The sequence below is a fragment of the Entelurus aequoreus genome, linkage group LG01, assembly GCF_033978785.1.
Source record: "Entelurus aequoreus isolate RoL-2023_Sb linkage group LG01, RoL_Eaeq_v1.1, whole genome shotgun sequence".
NCBI classification, from domain to species: domain Eukaryota; kingdom Metazoa; phylum Chordata; class Actinopteri; order Syngnathiformes; family Syngnathidae; genus Entelurus; species Entelurus aequoreus.
Window position 1 is genome coordinate 9,762,040 of NC_084731.1, and position 18,088 is coordinate 9,780,127.

Sequence of the window (18,088 nt, forward strand, 5' to 3'; positions counted from 1 at the left end):
AAATGATGGAATGGATGAAGCAAAGCAATCAAACAATGTACTAATATGATCCACTTCAAGAAACTCTTCACACTTAGAGTGTTTACAAAGTACAAAGAAGAAGAACCATGATAAACATTCTGAATTTATTTCATCCATCCATTTATTTTCTACATCATCTTACTCATCTCACCATATGAAATATAACTTACTTCACCAATTATTATTTATTTATTTATTTTTATTGTGATTACTAGGGAATATGTTGTTGGACAGCAAGATGTTGGTGGTAAAACGCCAACACATTTGAATGAGAGCCAATAGTAGTTTTTGCTTTTGTTTAGTTATTTTTGCACTAATCACTTTATTTGCTCAAACAATTTGGTGTAACAAAAGGAAATATTTGTATTTATTGTTTATATTGTTAGATTGCTTATATATTGTCAAATTGATCACAAATACGTATGTTTGTTTTAAATCGTTTTCAGTCTGGTTCTAACATGATTTAATAGTGCCACAAAAGCCCTAAATAATCTTAAAAATATTCAAGTATAAAGTAACGGTAACGGGAATAATCTCTTTTGTCGTTACCACAATTTTGCAGTTTTGCCCACCTTAGTTTGAGACAACAAACACTTGCGCCCCTTGTGGATTTTATGTGAAATTGAAGGGACGTTTTACATCCAAAACAAAGAAGGTTTGCTGACACCGCCATCGTGTGGATATTTTGAGAAAGTGCATGTGACGCCCCGCCCACGACCCAGCAGTTGTAGCCAATCAGCGAAGACAACAGCGGAAATGCAGTAAAAATCCGGAAGTTGTCATTCACACGACTTCTTTCCCGCGGAAGTTTATACGTCGTGTCCAGCAGGTATGTCTTGTTTAAAGTCGTTATTGAGTGAGTTTGGGTGTTAAAACGTTAGCTTTGTGTGTTTATTTAGAAAACGCGAATACTACTAGTGTTATTATTGGTTATTGTGTTGCCAGTTTAGCTCGCACAACTATATATATTCCCACTTCAGTGCTTGTGTTCACACTACAAGTACCCGGATGTCGCACTTAAAACTACCAACATACTTTAAAGCGGACGCGGAAGGGACTAGTTTGGCTTCTTATAAGACAATAATTCCGATTTTTGACTCCTACCAACGTACCAAAAAGTCCAACAAAAACAAAAATAAACAATGCTGTAAATTGATGTGTCTAAGCGAAGATAAATGCCCCATTGTACAGTTATAATGAGTAGTTATATGAACAGATCAATGGGTGAGGGCGGACCTACGTCACTTCCGCCTACCAATCCCCTAGCAACCGGGAATTCGTTGAAAACAAACCAGCTCACAGCGAACACAGCATTGACAGAAAAAGCATTTAACGAGCGTTGTGGCTTGGAAGTCGGCGTTAAATCCTTCATTTACGCATTTTTACTTATTCGCATATCGTGTGAAAAAAACGAAAATGTATTATTTGCGTCAGACTCGTCTCAGTGAACTTTAAAGCTTCTCAGGCTTAGCTTAGCTTGCTAGTTAGCTTAGCCTGCGCGCTACTAAGAAAGAGACGCGGAAGTTATCAACAACAAGATCAAGTGTTAGTGTATAAAATATTGAGAGATTTGAGGGCTACATGTATTGTTTAAGTACAACAAAGGAGAGTTTAAACAGAGAAGGGGGAGGTGGCAAAATAACCTAATAAGGAAAGTAATACCAAGATTACGGGTAAATAATACTGGAATGTCCGACAAAAAACCCCAAAAGAAAGCAGACTGACCCCTAGTAGCCTGGTAAGTTGTAGCCTTATGAAGGCGCAGTACAGCAGGCGAATAATGTACAAAATATATGTATTTGTATTGAAAAGTCTTGCAGACAGCATTTTGCGACTGTCTTGAAAAGTTGATTAAAAGGCAACATGAAAATTATAGGGTTTATTGGTTTTTAAAAACCCAACTGTTAAGTGCAAATTTAAACGAAACCGGTTTTCGAAAATAGCTAGCTAGGCTATAGACTATATAGTATATACCGCATGTTATTTTTGTACAACAACAACTTCAGCTGTCGAACGTTATAAGGTACAAATTCAACAAGTACAACATTAGCACGGACGGTATAGCCAAGTTGTGGTTAAGAAGGTGGATTTTGTTCCTTATATTTACCAGAAACGAAGTGATCCGAACACACGACCCGGGACTTTGGGGGACTCCAGTGAGAACCGTCGTCGTTTTCCCGGTGTAAAGCTGCGAGCCATTTGTCTCGTCTCTGTGGGCTTTTATCACGCTTTGGCAGAACAAAATACAACCTTTGTTTTCCCTGTTTCCAGTTGTGGTTAGCACAACCAAAAACAACACAGTTTTTCGGCATTTTGGAGGCAGAATGACGGGTTTAACCAGCGTAGGTCGACAGGTTAAAGAGTAATGGCAACGGTTTGTTTTCAACGCCAGTCTGGTTGCTATGGCTCGAAGAACCCGTACGTAGCTCAGTTGCCCGGATGTCGGCCCTCACCTATACGCCGTCAGTATTGTGCATAATGAACAGTGTTGGGTTAGTTACCGAAAACCAGTAACTAGTTATAGTTACTTTATTTCAAAAGTATATCAGTTACTTACACCAAAAAGTAATGCGTTACTGTGAAAAGTAACTATTTAGTTACTTTTTTTTTTTTTAAAGCTCCCATTAATGCCCTTTAATGCCTTTATTTCAGTACTGTTATTGCATAATAATAATACAATCTGTTGATCAACTTGACATGCATTTGCATCACTGAACTCTGCTAAGCAATGTGCTCTACGTACAACACACAAAGACAAAGATATGTTTCAAAGGGCCAATTTATTTCGGGCCAGAACAAATTGACAAAAGTATTTTAAATAGCTGCAACATAACATACATACGGTAAGTAACAAACCGCATAATAACAACATGTCACAACATAGCTGTAAACCTGGCTTCACCCAAGGAAGGCACACATGACATGATTATATGTCATGTCACTATATACAGCACACATACTGCTATACACACGCCTAACCAGGCGTTTTTTTCTCTCAAGGAATTGTGAAATAAAATCATGTCTCCAGGAGATCAACACTGTACTGAAGCCCAGAACACTCTACGCATTTCCCCAGTTTTAGTTTACAGAAAAGGAAGGATTGGCCTGGCCCACTAGGATCCCTCTTTATGTTTGTGAACTTTATAGTCTATACATTTAGAGTGATGTGATAATCAAACACTCTAGAAGTCTAGAATGAAAGAGTATATACGAGAATTGACAGAGTGTGTGTACTTTCAGTGATGAATGATGAGCAGAGGCAGAGTTTGGAGTGTTTTCTTTAGCTTGCTTTCCATGTTTATGTCCTCACTGTCCATTGTGTCCAGGTACTTGGAACATGTTCTCCGTGCCATTTGCTGTTTGATGCCCGATATCATGCCAATGAGCTGCCTGAAAGCGGGTGACTCCACTGTAGAAATAGCCTGCATGTCTTCTAGCACATACACTGCAATGGTTCTATCAATGTTGTCCTGGCTAGCAGTCCCTCCGTTAAAATCCTTAGGTGGAGGTGAAGTGGCTGTGTCTCTCTTTACTAGCTTTGTCGAATTGCAGATTTGAATTGCTGTTTTGGCCAGTAGATGGGATCTTTGATCCAAGACACAACTTACATTTAACTAAAATGTTCTTTTCTTTGTGCTCGACAAAAGAAAAGTAGTGAGAATATCTCCATGTTAAGAAACTCGACTTCGGCTCCGCCATGATGTCTTGTTAGTAAACACAGACACACACACACAACGCGCCTCTTGTGACACAGGAAGATTCACCAAAAATGATTCCCGGGCGCGGCACCGCTGCTGCCCACTGCTCCCCTCACCTCCCAGGGGGTGAACAAGGGGATGGGTCAAATGCAGAGGACAAATTTCACCACACCTAGTGTGTGTGTGACAATCATTGGTACTTTAACTTTAACTTTTAACTTCAGAAGGACGACACCGCAGCTCTCCAATGAAACACACTCAGATCTTCTCAGTTTCTAGCCGATACTATGTAAAAAATAACGCAGTAACGCATCATGTAGCAACGGCAACTGAGTTACTGTATATAAAAAATAACGCGTGAGACTACTCGTTACCGCCGAAAATAACGGCGTTAGTCCCAACACTGCTGACCATTGAACCACATCAACAAGTGTACAAAACAGGTTATTTTCTGGTGCATTTCAAAAACCATTAAAACGCATCATCAATTAAAACATATCTTATGTTGTACTGTCAAAATTTAAATTGCAAAAAACATTAAAAGTGAAAAAATGAAAATATTTGAACTCACAAATTATAGAACCTTTTTGACGACGTATAAGCCACTGGTGCCCCTCGTCGTCGGCTTATTTGTGACCTGTGCTGGCAAAATGAGTCACAATGAGGAAATTTTAAAAACTGAGTTATTGTTATTTACACATTCTCCATCTAAAGACCTTCAAAATGATATATGGTTTGTTGGAATCGGACAGAAAATGACCGAGTTACATCCGATTGAAGTCGACCAAGTTTGAGGGTCCGTTTTGAGAAAAAACAGCTTAAAGTTTACTGTTCCAGAACAGAATGTTCCAAAACAAAACTCCATAGCAACCATACCTTAAAAGTCCTTGTAGCAACACCAAAATTGGTACAGATAAAGTCAAATCCCATATCTAAAGGAAAAATATATATTCAACTCTATTGAAAACGGTTATGTACAAAAATGTCAACACTGTTATGTCACAGTTTTTTTGTTCACTGGTCAGTTTGTCAGCTGTCCGTAATATTCCTGACCAGCAGCACTAAGAAGATTCGCCGACTGCAGTGAATTTAGCGCATTTGCAACCGCCTGTGTACCCTCTCCACCTTCTAAATCCATTACGGAATGTGAAACAGTCTAACTTATCCACAAAAATAATAATTAAATGTTCGAAAATCACCTTTTTTCACCAAATATTCTGCTCGAATTACTGTGTTGTTTTTCATCAGGGCGCTGCCATGATACCACCATGCACCGTGCGGGGTGATTCAACCAATGAGGGTACGCCTCACAGCGACCGCTTAGCAACAAGCCGGATTTTGTTTACGTCGGGACAGGTTTAAAAACTCGAATTCTATTGGTTCAGAATGGCGTCATCGGGAATTCCATGCTCATTTTTAGAAAGTAGGTAAACTTGGCGTCACAAAGATAGCAAATATGGCTAGGGGGATTCCCCCTTATTGCCGCCAGTGAGCGTTGAAAACACTTGATTTTCTCAAGGAATTTTAACACAAAGGACTAATTTCTGAAGACATACCTCGTACAAAACCTTCAAATAAAGGTGATTTAAGATGTTTTCTTGCTATTTCGATGATTGGGATCGCTAGATTGTGGCTTAATGGACTCATTTTTGTGAAAATCTCAATTTCAACCAAGATACATTTTTTTCACTTATTTGCCTGTAGGTCAAAATTAGCCTGTGCGTATTCCGACTCATTTTGCCAGCACCGGTCACATTTGAGTGGAAATGGTGAGCATTTCCCCCGTTTCATCACCAGAACAGCTGAGCTAAAGGTTTATGATTTGGGAATGTCCGGCGGGCCAGATAGAAAATCTTAACGGGCCTTACTTTGCCCAGGTCTGGTTTAGTCCCGGCATCCCCTTTTGCTACACAGCCAACATGGCGATGATTGAGGGTGGCCAGACTCTATTGTTACACACTGGTCATTTGAGGTGTGTTGAGGTCCACATCCTGGTCTGTTGCCATATATCCCAGATGTACTTACCTAACCTACTTTATTCTAACATGCCTCCTGTAGTCTCCTGATCATGAACAAACGCAAGTCCAAAGATGCTCCATTACCAGTTGGGGAATGCATCACACAGGTGGGTTGACTTTGTCGAGGATTCCAGCTTATTGGTAGTACAGTGGTTATTATTGGTAGTACAGTGGTGAAGGCTTTGACTGTGTGTTCATTGACAGCTTCAGACGTGTCTGAGAGAGCGACTTTGCAATCAGCAACTCCCCAGCAGGCTGGAGGCGTCGGAGGCCCAACACAAGTCAGTTCCGCTGGGGAGGGTGGTGCTTTACCGCCGTGCCTCTCCCACATTCAATGTTTCCATTCCAGACACTTGCTGGAGCTGCTGAAGCGGACGGCCATCCACGGGGAAAGTAACTCGGTGCTGATCGTAGGTCCCAGGGGAACGGGGAAAACCACGGTGAGATTTCCCGCGCCGGGCCGTCCCGGCAGTACGTGGCAGTGACACATGGCGGCGCTCTGTTTGTCCGCAGCTCCTCGGGTGTGTGTTGCGAGACCTGCTGCAAGAAAAGGAAGTGCGGAACAACCTCTTGCAGGTCCGACTCAACGGTGGGTGTGGCCGCTTTTTCCTCACAACAAACTCTTCCGTGTGTAGCGAAACACGTCTGCCATCTTGTTTTGTTGCAGGCCTCCTGCAGACCGACGACAGAATAGCCCTGAAGGAAATAACGCGACAACTCCACCTGGAAAATGTCGTTGGGGACAAAGTGTTTGTGAGTGTCTGGATACAAGGGAAATAACTACAAACATTCAGCTGCTAGTTACTGAAACCGTCTGATGGTCTGATATCACATTTTGATACCGTGATGCAAACACACATGTTTTGATTGGATTAAAAAACAGCTGACATAGCAAAGCCATATCTTGACATACTGTATGTACATCCACCCTGACGCCATGGATCAATATACAATGGCGCCCTCTGCTGTACAAACAGGAGTACTGACGACTCGGTGCCACAAAAATAACACAAATGTCCATTTCATTTTTGCTGTGATTAGTTTTTATAATCAGATTAATCACACTTGCGTTTTTGATGATCTGATTATAATTTAAATTAACTTAAATTAATTAATTTAAATTAAGATCCATCAACCCCACCAAAATATTGTGCATTTTAGTCCATAACGAATAACTATAGATCAATTTAGTGCTTAGCACCTCCAAAACGCCACAAGTTTGACATTTTAATTTCATAACTTGTCGTTGAAAAATAAAAATACACTTTTAAAATGAGAGATATTTGAAGAAGTATACAACTTTATGTACTTTCAAACATGTCGGGGAGCAGTGAGTAATAGTACTATTGCAAAATGCTCGAAAGTTGAGTTAGCACTGCAGAAATATGTGAGGGATCATGTTTTTTATCAGAACTGTAACAGTTGTTTGGATGTTTTTAGGGGAGCTTCGCAGAGAACTTGGCTTTCCTGTTGGAGGCGCTGAGAAAAGGTCAAGTAACGACACAAGCTGCTATGCAAGCGTGTTTGACACATCTTGGACACCTGTTTGACACGTGTTTGACACATCTCGGACACGTGTTTGACACATCTTGAACACGTGTTTGACACATCTTGGACACGTGTTTGACACATCTTGGACATGTGTTTGACACATCTCGGACACGTGTTTGACACATCTTGGACATGTATTTGACACATCTTCAACACGTGTTTGACACATCTTGGACACGTGTTTGACACATCTTGGACACGTGTTTGACACATCTTCAACACGTGTTTGACACATCTTGGACACGTGTTTGACACATCTTGAACACGTGTTTGACACATCTTGGACACGTGTTTGACACATCTTGGACATGTGTTTGACACATCTCGGACACGTGTTTGACACATCTTGGACATGTATTTGACACATCTTCAACACGTGTTTGACACATCTTGGACACGTGTTTGACACATCTTGGACACGTGTTTGACACATCTTCAACACGTGTTTGACACATCTTGGACACGTGTTTGACACATCTTCAACACGTGTTTGACACATCTCGGACACGTGTTTGACACATCTTGGACACGTGTTTGACACATCTCCAACACGTGTTTGACACATCTTGGACACGTGTTTGACACATCTTGGACACATGTTTGACACATCTCGGACACGTGTTTGACACATCTTCAACACGTGTTTGACACGTGTTTGACACGTGTTTGACACATCTTGGACACGTGTTTGACACATCTTCAACACGTGTTTGACACCTCTCGGACACGTGTTTGACACCTCTCGGACACGTGTTTGACACATCTTGGACACGTGTTTGACACATCTCCGACACGTGTTTGACACATCTTGGACACGTGTTTGACACATCTTGGACACATGTTTGACACATCTCGGACACGTGTTTGACACATCTTCAACACGTGTTTGACACATCTTGGACACGTGTTTGACACATCTTGGACACGTGTTTGACACATCTTGAACACGTGTTTGACACATCTTGAACACGTGTTTGACACATCTTGGACACGTGTTTGACACATCTTGGACACGTGTTTGACACATCTTGAACACGTGTTTGACACATCTCGAACAAGTGTTTGACACATCTCGGACACGTGTTTGACACATCTCGGACACGTGTTTGACACATCTCGGACACGTGTTTGACACATCTTGGACACGTGTTTGACACATCTTGGACACGTGTCTGACACATCTTGGACACATGTTTGACACATCTTGGACACATGTTTGACACATCTCGGACACGTGTTTGACACATCTCAGACACATCTTGGACACGTGTTTGACACATCTTGGACACATGTTTGACACATCTTGGACACGTGTCCTCACACAGGCGATCGCAGCAACACCCGTCCAGTCCTGTTTGTCCTAGATGAGTTTGACCTGTTCGCCCACCACAAGAACCAGACGCTGCTCTACAACCTGCTGGACGTGTCCCAGTCGGCACAATCTCCAGTGGCTGTGGTCGGCCTCACCTGCAGACTGGTGAGGCGTCCACGCCGTCCTGCCGCTGCTGCGGTTTTACTCACGTGTCCACCGGGCGTTCACAGGACGTCCTGGAGCTGCTGGAAAAGCGAGTGAAGTCGCGTTTTTCCCACCGTCAGATCCACCTGCTCAGCAGCCTGACCTTCCCTCAGTACCTCGACCGAGTGCGATCCCAGCTCAGCTTGTCGGACGGCTTTCCAGACGGGAAGTTCCGCGAAGACTGGAACGACAGTGTCCAGGTGAGTCAAACATGCAGACACCAGTGCCACAAAAGTGAAACCTTTCTGCTTGTTTGTTTTCTACCCAGAGTCTTTGTGAAGACAAATCGGTGGAGGAAGTTTTACAGAGACATTTTCACTCCAGTAAAGATTTCCGCTCTTTGCACACGCTGCTGGTGAGAACATCATCTCTCAAGAAAACTAAATATTCTGTCTTAAGATCCCACAAAAAACAACTTAAAAGCGGAACTGCAATTAATGCTTAAAATGGGCAAAATCCGTAAATATTACATGTTAAATATGAATTTGCATGTTACTACATTACATACATACTTAGAGGTGTTCAAATGTTTTTTTAGAGCGCTTTATATGCTGCAAAAAGTCAGTGTTCAAAAACAAGAAGAAAAAAAAACTAAAATTAGGCATATTTTATTTGAACTAAGCAAAATTATCTGCCAATAGAACAAGAAAATGTGGCTTGTCAAGACTTTCCAAAACAAGTGAAATTAGCTAACCTCAATGAACCCAAAAATAGCTTAAAATAAGTATATTCTCACTAATAACAAGTGCACTTTTGTTGGTAGAAAAAAAAAATTGACCTTTTTGCTCAATATGTTGAAAAATATTCTTAAATGAAGTAAATGCTAGTGCCATTATCTTGACATAATGATATGCGCTCGGCATTACATTTCTTGAAACCAGCAAACTTATACTAAAAACTAATTATTGTTCTTAATGGAAAGGCAACAAGGCAAGCGCTTGTTACTCTCGGGGTCTCCTAGCCGCTCAGGCAAATTATATGGTCTAATAATGCATTTTTCCATGGATAACATGACATCATCGCATAAAGTGCGAGCTCTTTCAGTCAATTAGTGTGCATATATACAGCCCGGCCCCCGGCCAAAAAATTTTTAATTGTAATTTTGAAGAATTTACCTGAATGTGCATGAACTATTTCTGTTCAAAATTGTTACAAATGTTAAATGTTTAAATATTAACTGTCAGTTTACTGTACTGTGCCAACTGTACTACTATATGAGTACGTGTTTTCTATTGTTTCATTGAAAATAAAACAGCAAAGTCCATTTGGCTGTCATCTGTTTTAATTATGAGACACAATTGTGTCAAAGTCATGATTTTTTTTTACATGCTTGAAATAAGAAATGATGACTTTAAAAAAGCAGTTTTATACTTGTGAGTGTTGATGACACAGCTTTGCAACAGTTGATTATCTAGTTTCAAGCATGTTTTACTCAATATAGGTCATCAAATCTCAGCAACAAGCTGTAATATCTTACTGAGATCATTTAGGACCAAAACACTTAAAACAAGTAAAACACTCTAACATAAAATCTGCTTAGTGAGAAGAATTATCTTATCAGACAGAAAATAAGCAAATGTCACCCTTATTTGAGATATTTCATCTTAGATTTCAGTTTTTGCAGTGTGGTGTTGGATTTTATCAAATAAATTTCCCCCAAAAATGCGACTTATATATGTTTTTTTCCTTCTTTGTTATGCATTTTCGGCCGGTGCGATTTATACTCCGGAGCGACTTATAATCCAAAAAATACGGTAGTAAATGTTCTAAAATGACTTAAAGTCAGACCAAAACTGCATTGGGACCATTTCAGGACATTTCTAGTGTTGCTGAAAAGTGGGTTGTTGTGGTTAGATAACCAGTTTGATTTAATGTATCATTAATCGTGAACAGGAACACTGCAAAAAGTCAGTGTTCAAAAACAAGAAAAAAAATTACAAAAATGAGGGATATTTTATTTGAACTAAGCAAAATTATCTGCCAATAGAACAAGAAAATTTGGCTTGTCAAGACTTTCCAAAACAAGTAAAATTAGCTAACTTCAATGAACCCCAAAATACCTTAAAATAAGTATATTCTCACTAATAACAAGTGCACTTTTCTTGGTAGAAAAAAATAAAATAGACCTTTTTGCTCAAAATGTTGAAAAATATTCTTAAATGAAGTAAATGCTAGTGCCATTATCTTGACATAATGATATGCGCTCGGCATTACATTTCTTGAAACCAGCAAACTTATACTAAAAACTAATTTATTGTTTTTAATGGAAAGGCAACAAGGCAAGCGCTTGTTACTCTCGGGGTAATTTTTTAAACGGTTACTTTAAAAAAGTAGTTTTATACTTGTGAGTGTTGATGACACAGCTTTGCAACAGTTGATATTCTAGTTTCAAGCATGTTTTACTCAATATAGGTCATCAAATCTCAGCAACAAGCTGTAATATCTTACTGATATCATTTAGGACAGGGGTCACCAACCTTTTTAAAACCAAGAGCTACTTCTTGTGTACTGATTAATGCGAAGGGCTACCAGTTTGATACACACTTAAATAAATTGCCAGAAATAGCCAATTTGCTCAATTTACCTTTAACTCTATGTTATTATTAATAATTAATGATATTTACACTTAATTGAACGGTTTAAAAGAGGAGAAAACACGAAAAAAATGACAATAAAATTTTGAAACATAGTTTATCTTCAATTTCGACTCTTTAAAATTCTAAGTTCAACCGAAAAAAAGAAGAGAAAAACTAGCCAATTTGAATCTTTTTGAAAAAATTCAAAAAATAATTTATGGAACATCATTAGTAATTTTTCCTGATTAAGATTAATTTTAGAATTTTGATGACATGTTTTAAATAGGTTAAAATCCAATCTACACTTTGTTAGAATATATAACAAATTGGACCAAGCTATATTTATAACAAAGACAAATCATTATTTCTTCTAGATTTTCCAGAACAAAATTTTTTAAAGAAATTCAAAAGACTTTGAAATAAGATTTAAATTTGATTCGACAGATTTTCTAGATTTGCCGGAATAATTTTTTTGAATTTTAATCATAATAAGTTTGAAGAAATATTTCACAAATATTCTTCGTCAAAAAAACAGAAGCTAAAATGAAGAATTAAATTAAAATTTATTTATTATTCTTTACAATAAAAAAATAAATTTACTTGAACATTGATTTAAATTGTCAGGAAAGAAGAGGAAGGAATTTAAAAGGTAAAAAGGTATATGTGTTTAAAAATACTAAAATCATTTTTAAGGTTGTATTTTTTCTCTAAAATTGTCTTTCTGAAAGTTATAAGAAACAAAGTAAAAAAATTAATGAATTTATTTAAACAAGTGAAGACCAAGTCTTTCAAATATTTTCTTGGATTTTCAAATTCTATTTGAGTTTTGTCTCTCTTAGAATTAAAAATGACGGGCAAAGCGAGACCAGCTTGCTAGTACATAAATAAAATTTAAAAAATAGAGGCAGCTCACTGGTAAGTGCTGCTATTTGAGCTATTTTTAGAACAGGCCAGCGGGCTACTCATCTGGTCCTTACGGGCGACCTGGTGCCCACGGGCACCGCGTTGGTGACCCCTGGTTTAGGACCAAAACACTTAAAACAAGTAAAACACTAACATCAAATCTGCTTAGTGAGAAGAATGATCTTATCAGACAGAAAATAAGCAAATATCACCCTTATTTGACATATTTCATCTTACTTAGTTTTTGCAGTGAAGTTGCACAATAACTGCGAAACAAACACAAACATAACTAAGTTGATTTGACCTGATTGGTTTCCTTGCAGATGTTGTGTTTAAGTGGCGTGTCTGCAGTTAATCCCAGCATCAAACCAGCAGACGTGCTGGAAGCCAGCAGACTTTGTTTCAGCGATGCCCAGTCCAACATGCTTCACGGTCGGATGCACACCCGAACTTTACGACTTCCCAGGAGCAGAAGCCTTAACTTGACATCCCTGCAGGTCTTTCCATCCTGGAGCTGTGCCTGGTCATCGCCATCAAACACCTCAACGACGTCTACCAGGGCGAGCCCTTCAACCTGCAGATGGTTCACAACGGTACTCCTCATCAACTTCTGCACATCCACTTTTGTCTTTTACTTCCTAACCCCCAAACATGTTTTTAGAGTTTAAGAAGTTCCTGCAGAGAAAGTCCAACTCCATGTACAACTTTGAGCCGGCGGTGATCATGAAGGTAAGTGCCGACACTTTATGGCTGCTGACGTGCAAGTAAGCACCGACGTGTGCAGGCCTTCGAGCATCTGCAGCAGCTGGAGCTGATCAGACCCGTAGACGGCTCCTCGGCCAGAACTCAGAAGGAGTATCAGCTGATGAGACTGGCGCTGGACCACAGTCAGATCATGGAGGCCATGCAGAAGTACCCACAATGCCCCACTGACATCAAGCAGTGGGGCATGTCAGCGTTCGGATAGAAATGGAATATAAATGCTGGATTTTGTTTGTGCTCCGACATTAAAGGCCTACTGAAAGCCACTACTAGCGACCACGCAGTCTGATAGTTTATATATCAATGATGAAATCTTAACATTGCAACACATGCCAATACGGCCGGGTTAACTTATAAAGTGACATTTTAAATCTCCCGGGAAATACCTGGCTGAAAACGTCTTGGTATGATGACGCTGCGGATGTGACGTCACAAGTTAGACAGGACATTTTAGTCCAGCACCGCGGCCAGCTTAAAGTCGTCAGTTTTCATCTCATTATTCCACAGTATTCTGGACATCTGTGTTGGTGAATCTGTTGCAATTTGTTCATTGCATTATGGAGAAAGAAGCTGAGCAAGCAAAGAAGAAAGTTGTCGGTGCGAAGCGGAGTATTTTGCGAGGGAAGTCAGCAACACAACACAGTCGGGTGTTTCATTGTTTACATTCCCGAAAGATGCAGTCAAGATGGAAGAACTCGGACAACAGAGACTCTTACCAGGAGGACTTTGACTTCGATACACAGACGCCTGTGGAGAACTGGGACAACACCGACTCTTACCAGGATTACTTTGATTTGGATACACAGACGCAGAACCGTGAGTACGCAGCTGCGCTTCCAAACATTTGATCGCTTGCCCGTACATGCGTGTCACGTACGTAACTTTGGTTAAATATATGAGCTTTATGAACCTTGGGTTAGGTGAACGGTCCTTTGGGCTGAGTGATTGTGTGTGTTGTGCAGGTGTTTGAATTGTATTGGCGGGTTGGCTAGTAGCTAGGAGCTAGCATAACAAACACCTAGGTGTTTGTTATGCGGGATTAATTTGTGGCATATTACCGTAATTTCCGGACTATAAGCCGCACCTGACTATAAGCCGCACCAGCTAAATTTAGGGGAAAATACAGATTGCTCCATATATAAGCCGCACCCGACTATAAGCCGCAGGGTTTTGATGTGTAATTAGCGTAGTATATAGGGGTTCCTGCTACCACGGAGGGGATTGTCGGGACAGAGATGACTGTTTGGGAACGCAAAGCGTCCCATTTATTAACAATAAATCTTTCAATCATTCAATCAAACTTTCACATCTTTGACATGGCGAACAGCATTCGTGCAGAGTACAAATAATACAACGGTGCAAAGTAATACAAAGTGCTCGCCTGTACGTTATCAAAATAACCAGCCTACCGGTATGTGAAAAGTCAGTCTTTAATCATTGTGTCATCGTCTTCCTCCTGCGTACTAAAACCACCGAAATCCTCTTCGTCGTGTCGGAGAAGAACAGGCCATAAATAAGCCGCACCGTTGTATAAGCCGCAGGGACCAGAACGAGGGGGAAAAGTAGCGGCTTATAGTCCGGAAATTACGGTAAATATAAGCCTGGTTGTGTTGTGGCTAATAGAGTATATATATGTCTTGTGTTTATTTACTGTTGTAGTCATTCCCAGCTGAATATCAGATCACAGCATCTTCCCTATCTGAATAGCTTCAACTCCCCACTAGTCCTTCACTTGCACTTTCCTCATCCACAAATCTTTCATCCTCGCTCAAATTAATGGGGAAATTGTTGCTTTCTCCGTCCAAATCGCTCTCACTTCTGGCCGCCATCATTGTAAACAATAGGGAACTTTGCGGGAATGTTCTACTGACTACGTCACGCTACTTCCGGTAGGGGCAAGCCTTTTTTTTGTCAGATACCAAAAGTTGCGATCTTTATCGTCGTCGTTCTATACTAAATCCTTTCAGCAAAAATATGGCAATATCGCGAAATGATCAAGTATGACACATAGAATAGATCTGCTATCCCCGTTTAAATAAAAAAATGTCAATTCAGTAGGCCTTTAAACATGAAACTAATGCATTGATCTTGTTGGAGGTTTTCATCTATTGCACACTGCAAAAACTGCAATCTAAGTAAGATGAAATATCTCAAATAAGGGAGATATTTGCTTATTTTCTGTCTGATAAGATCATTCTTCTCACTAAGCAGATTTGATGTTAGAGTGTTTTACTTGTTTTAAGTGTTTTGGTCCTAAATGATCTCAGTAAGATATTACAGCTTGTTGCTGAGATTTGATGAGCTATATTGAGTAAAACATGCTTGAAACTAGAATATCAACTGTTGTGTCATCAACACTCACAAGTATAAAACTACTTTTTTAAAGTCATCATTTCTTATTTCAAGCATGAAAAAAAAAATCATGATCATATTTGTTTTTCTACCAAGAAAAGTGCACTTCTTATTAGTGAGAATATACTTATTTTAAGGTATTTTTAAGGTTCATTGAGGTTAGCTAATTTGACTTGTTTTGGAAAGTCCTGACAAGCCAAATTTTCTTGTTCTATTGGCAGATAATTTTGCTTAGTTCACCCACATCTGCGGTCCCCTCCAAGGTTTCTCATTGTCATCACACTGGGTTGAGTTTTTCCTTGCCCTGATGTGGGCTCTGAACCGAGGATGTCGTTGTGGCTTGTGCAGCCCTTTGAGACACTCTGGGATTTAGGGCTACATAAATAAACATTGATTAATTGATGTGCTGTGTGGCCTTTTTTTTTTTTGATTGATTGAAACTTTTATTAGTAGATTGCACAGTTCAGTACATATTCCGTACAATTGACCACTAAATGGTAACACCCCAATAAGTTTTTCAACTTGTTTAAGTCGGGGTCCACTTAAATTGATTCATGATACAGATATATACTATCATATATACTATCATCATAATACAGTCATCACACAAGATAATCATCAGAGTATATACATTTAATTATTTACATTATTTACAATCCGGGGTGTGGGATATGGAGGGGGGGTGTTGATATCAGCACTTCAGTCATCAACAATTGCATCATCAGAGAAATGGATACTGACTTGGTAGGATATGTACAACAAGTAGTGGACATAGTGAGATAGATCAGAAAGTATAAGAAAAAGTGTCTACATTTTATTATTTACAATCCGTGGAGGGGGGAGGGTGTTAGTTTAGGGTTGACGTTGCCTGGACGTGTTCTTTTATTGCGGTTTTGAAGGAGGATAGAGATGCCCTTTCTTTTACACCTGTTGGGAGCGCATTCCACATTGATGTGGCATAGAAAGAGAATGAGTTAAGACCTTTGTTAGTTCGGAATCTGGGTTTAACGTGGTTAGTGGAGCTCCCCCTGGTGTTGTGGTTATGGCGGTCATTTACGTTAAGGAAGTAGTTTGACATGTACTTCGGTATCAGGGAGGTGTAGTGGATTTTATAGACTAGGCTCAGTGCAAGTTGTTTAACTCTGTCCTCCACCCTGAGCCAGCCCACTTTGGAGAAGTGGGTAGGAGTGAGGTGGGATCTGGGGTGGAGGTCTAGAAGTAACCTGACTAGCTTGTTCTGGGATGTTTGGAGTTTAGATTTGAGGGTTTTGGAGGTGCTAGGGTACCAGGAGGTGCATGCGTAATCGAAAAAGGGTTGAACGAGAGTTCCCGCCAGAATCCTCAAGGTGCTTTTGTTGACCAGAGAGGAAATTCTGTAGAGAAATCTTGTTTTCGTTGGTTGACCTTTTTGATGACCTTGGTTGCCATTTTATCACAGGAAAGATTAGCCTCTAGAATGGAACCTAGGTAGGTGACCTCATCTGTCCTGGTGATAACAATGTCACCCACTTTTATAGTGAAGTCATTGACTTTCTTAAGGTTGATGTGGGACCCAAATAGGATGGATTCCGTTTTACCCAAGTGTATGGATACAGATACAAAATGGTGGAGTACCCTTTGTTGGCCACCAGATGGCGACAAACAGCAGTTATGAGACCACTGGCTGTTTGTATATGATATGACTACACTGCTGTGGCCATATTATTTATTTAACTTGCCGTCTCGCGGGCGTCAACATCCGATTGGAGAGGCCGACGGGTCACATTCGGCCCACGGGTCGTAATGTAAACAAAGTTAAAAAGTTAAAGTACCACTGATAGTCTCACACACACACTAGGTGAGACTATCTTAAGGGTGTAAAATATATTATTTTTCAACTTTACATCGACATATATACTTGAAGTTGATCTAGTTAAGAAAGCATTGAATATTAATAATAATTATTTCTTACATTTTTATGACTGAGACCCTTCCGGGTCCCCAGGACCAAACTTGAAGGGATCCTTTAGAGCTAAAAAAAAAGAATACATATTGTGTTGGTTTTGAAAATGAAAAATATCAAAATGGCCCACTCAAATTTCCTTTTTTCAGTGTACTGTAAACAGCAATATTTTGTTTTCCACGGCCAAAAATGTATACCACATCAATTTAGTAATTGTGATAATTATAGACAGTTAAAACCTGTAGTGTTCTTGTTGTATTTTTGGCTCTGAAAAGCAAACTTCCCCCATGAGTACATCAGTGACGTGCGGTGAGGTTCATGGCTGGTGAGGCACTGACTTCATCACAGTCAGATTTACCAACATATCAACCCTAAAGAGTATCTTATTCACCATTTGATTGGCAGCAGTTAACGGGTTATGTTTAAAAGCTCATACCAGCATTCTTTACACATACAAACTGTAGCACACAAAAAAGCACATTTAATAAAAAAAATGATATTATGGTCTTACCTTTACTTATAAACATACTTGCCAACCCTCCCGTTTTTAGCGGGAGAATCCCGGTATTCAGCGCCTCTCCCGACAACCTCCCGGCAGAGATTTTCTCCCGTCAAACTCCCGGTATTCAGCCGCAGCTGGAGGCCACGCCCCCTCCAGCTCAATGCGGACCTGAGACTGAGTGGGGACAGCCTGTTCTCACGTCCGCTTTCCCACAATATAAACAGCTTGCCTGCCCAATGACGTCATA

At 39.9% G+C, this 18,088-nt stretch overlaps 1 protein-coding gene across 4 annotated transcripts; it reads left to right on the plus strand.

Moving 5' to 3' along the window:
• Positions 1–796: 796 nt before the first annotated feature.
• LOC133648043 (origin recognition complex subunit 4-like) lies at positions 797–15,799 on the plus strand. 4 transcript variants are annotated; one of them, XM_062043823.1, is made up of 16 exons: positions 1,292–1,759; positions 3,348–3,421; positions 5,597–5,691; positions 5,778–5,844; positions 5,942–6,018; positions 6,087–6,177; positions 6,251–6,326; positions 6,405–6,490; positions 7,178–7,226; positions 8,614–8,765; positions 8,831–9,004; positions 9,073–9,159; positions 12,607–12,715; positions 12,781–12,876; positions 12,945–13,012; positions 13,068–15,799. In XM_062043823.1, exons 3-16 carry the CDS (start codon positions 5,639–5,641, stop codon positions 13,248–13,250), a joined length of 1,368 nt encoding a protein of 455 aa, XP_061899807.1. In that variant the 5' UTR covers positions 1,292–1,759; positions 3,348–3,421; positions 5,597–5,638; the 3' UTR covers positions 13,251–15,799. The 4 variants fall into 4 exon arrangements, with proteins under 4 accessions (XP_061899822.1, XP_061899830.1, XP_061899807.1 ...); XM_062043831.1 differs by lacking the exon at positions 1,292–1,759 and adding an exon at positions 1,871–2,483; XM_062043838.1 differs by lacking the exons at positions 1,292–1,759; positions 5,597–5,691 and adding an exon at positions 797–850.
• The last annotated feature ends 2,289 nt before the right edge of the window (positions 15,800–18,088 follow it).

Coding starts and splice junctions, on each gene's coding strand:
- LOC133648043 (XM_062043823.1), top strand. CDS start 5,639: ATGGCGATGATTGAGGGTGGCCAGACTCTATTGTTACACACTGGTCAT. Junction 8,766..8,830: donor TCGGCCTCACCTGCAGACTG/GTGAGGCGTCCA, acceptor GGGCGTTCACAG/GACGTCCTGGAGCTGCTGGA. Junction 12,716..12,780: donor CCAGTCCAACATGCTTCACG/GTCGGATGCACA, acceptor ACATCCCTGCAG/GTCTTTCCATCCTGGAGCTG.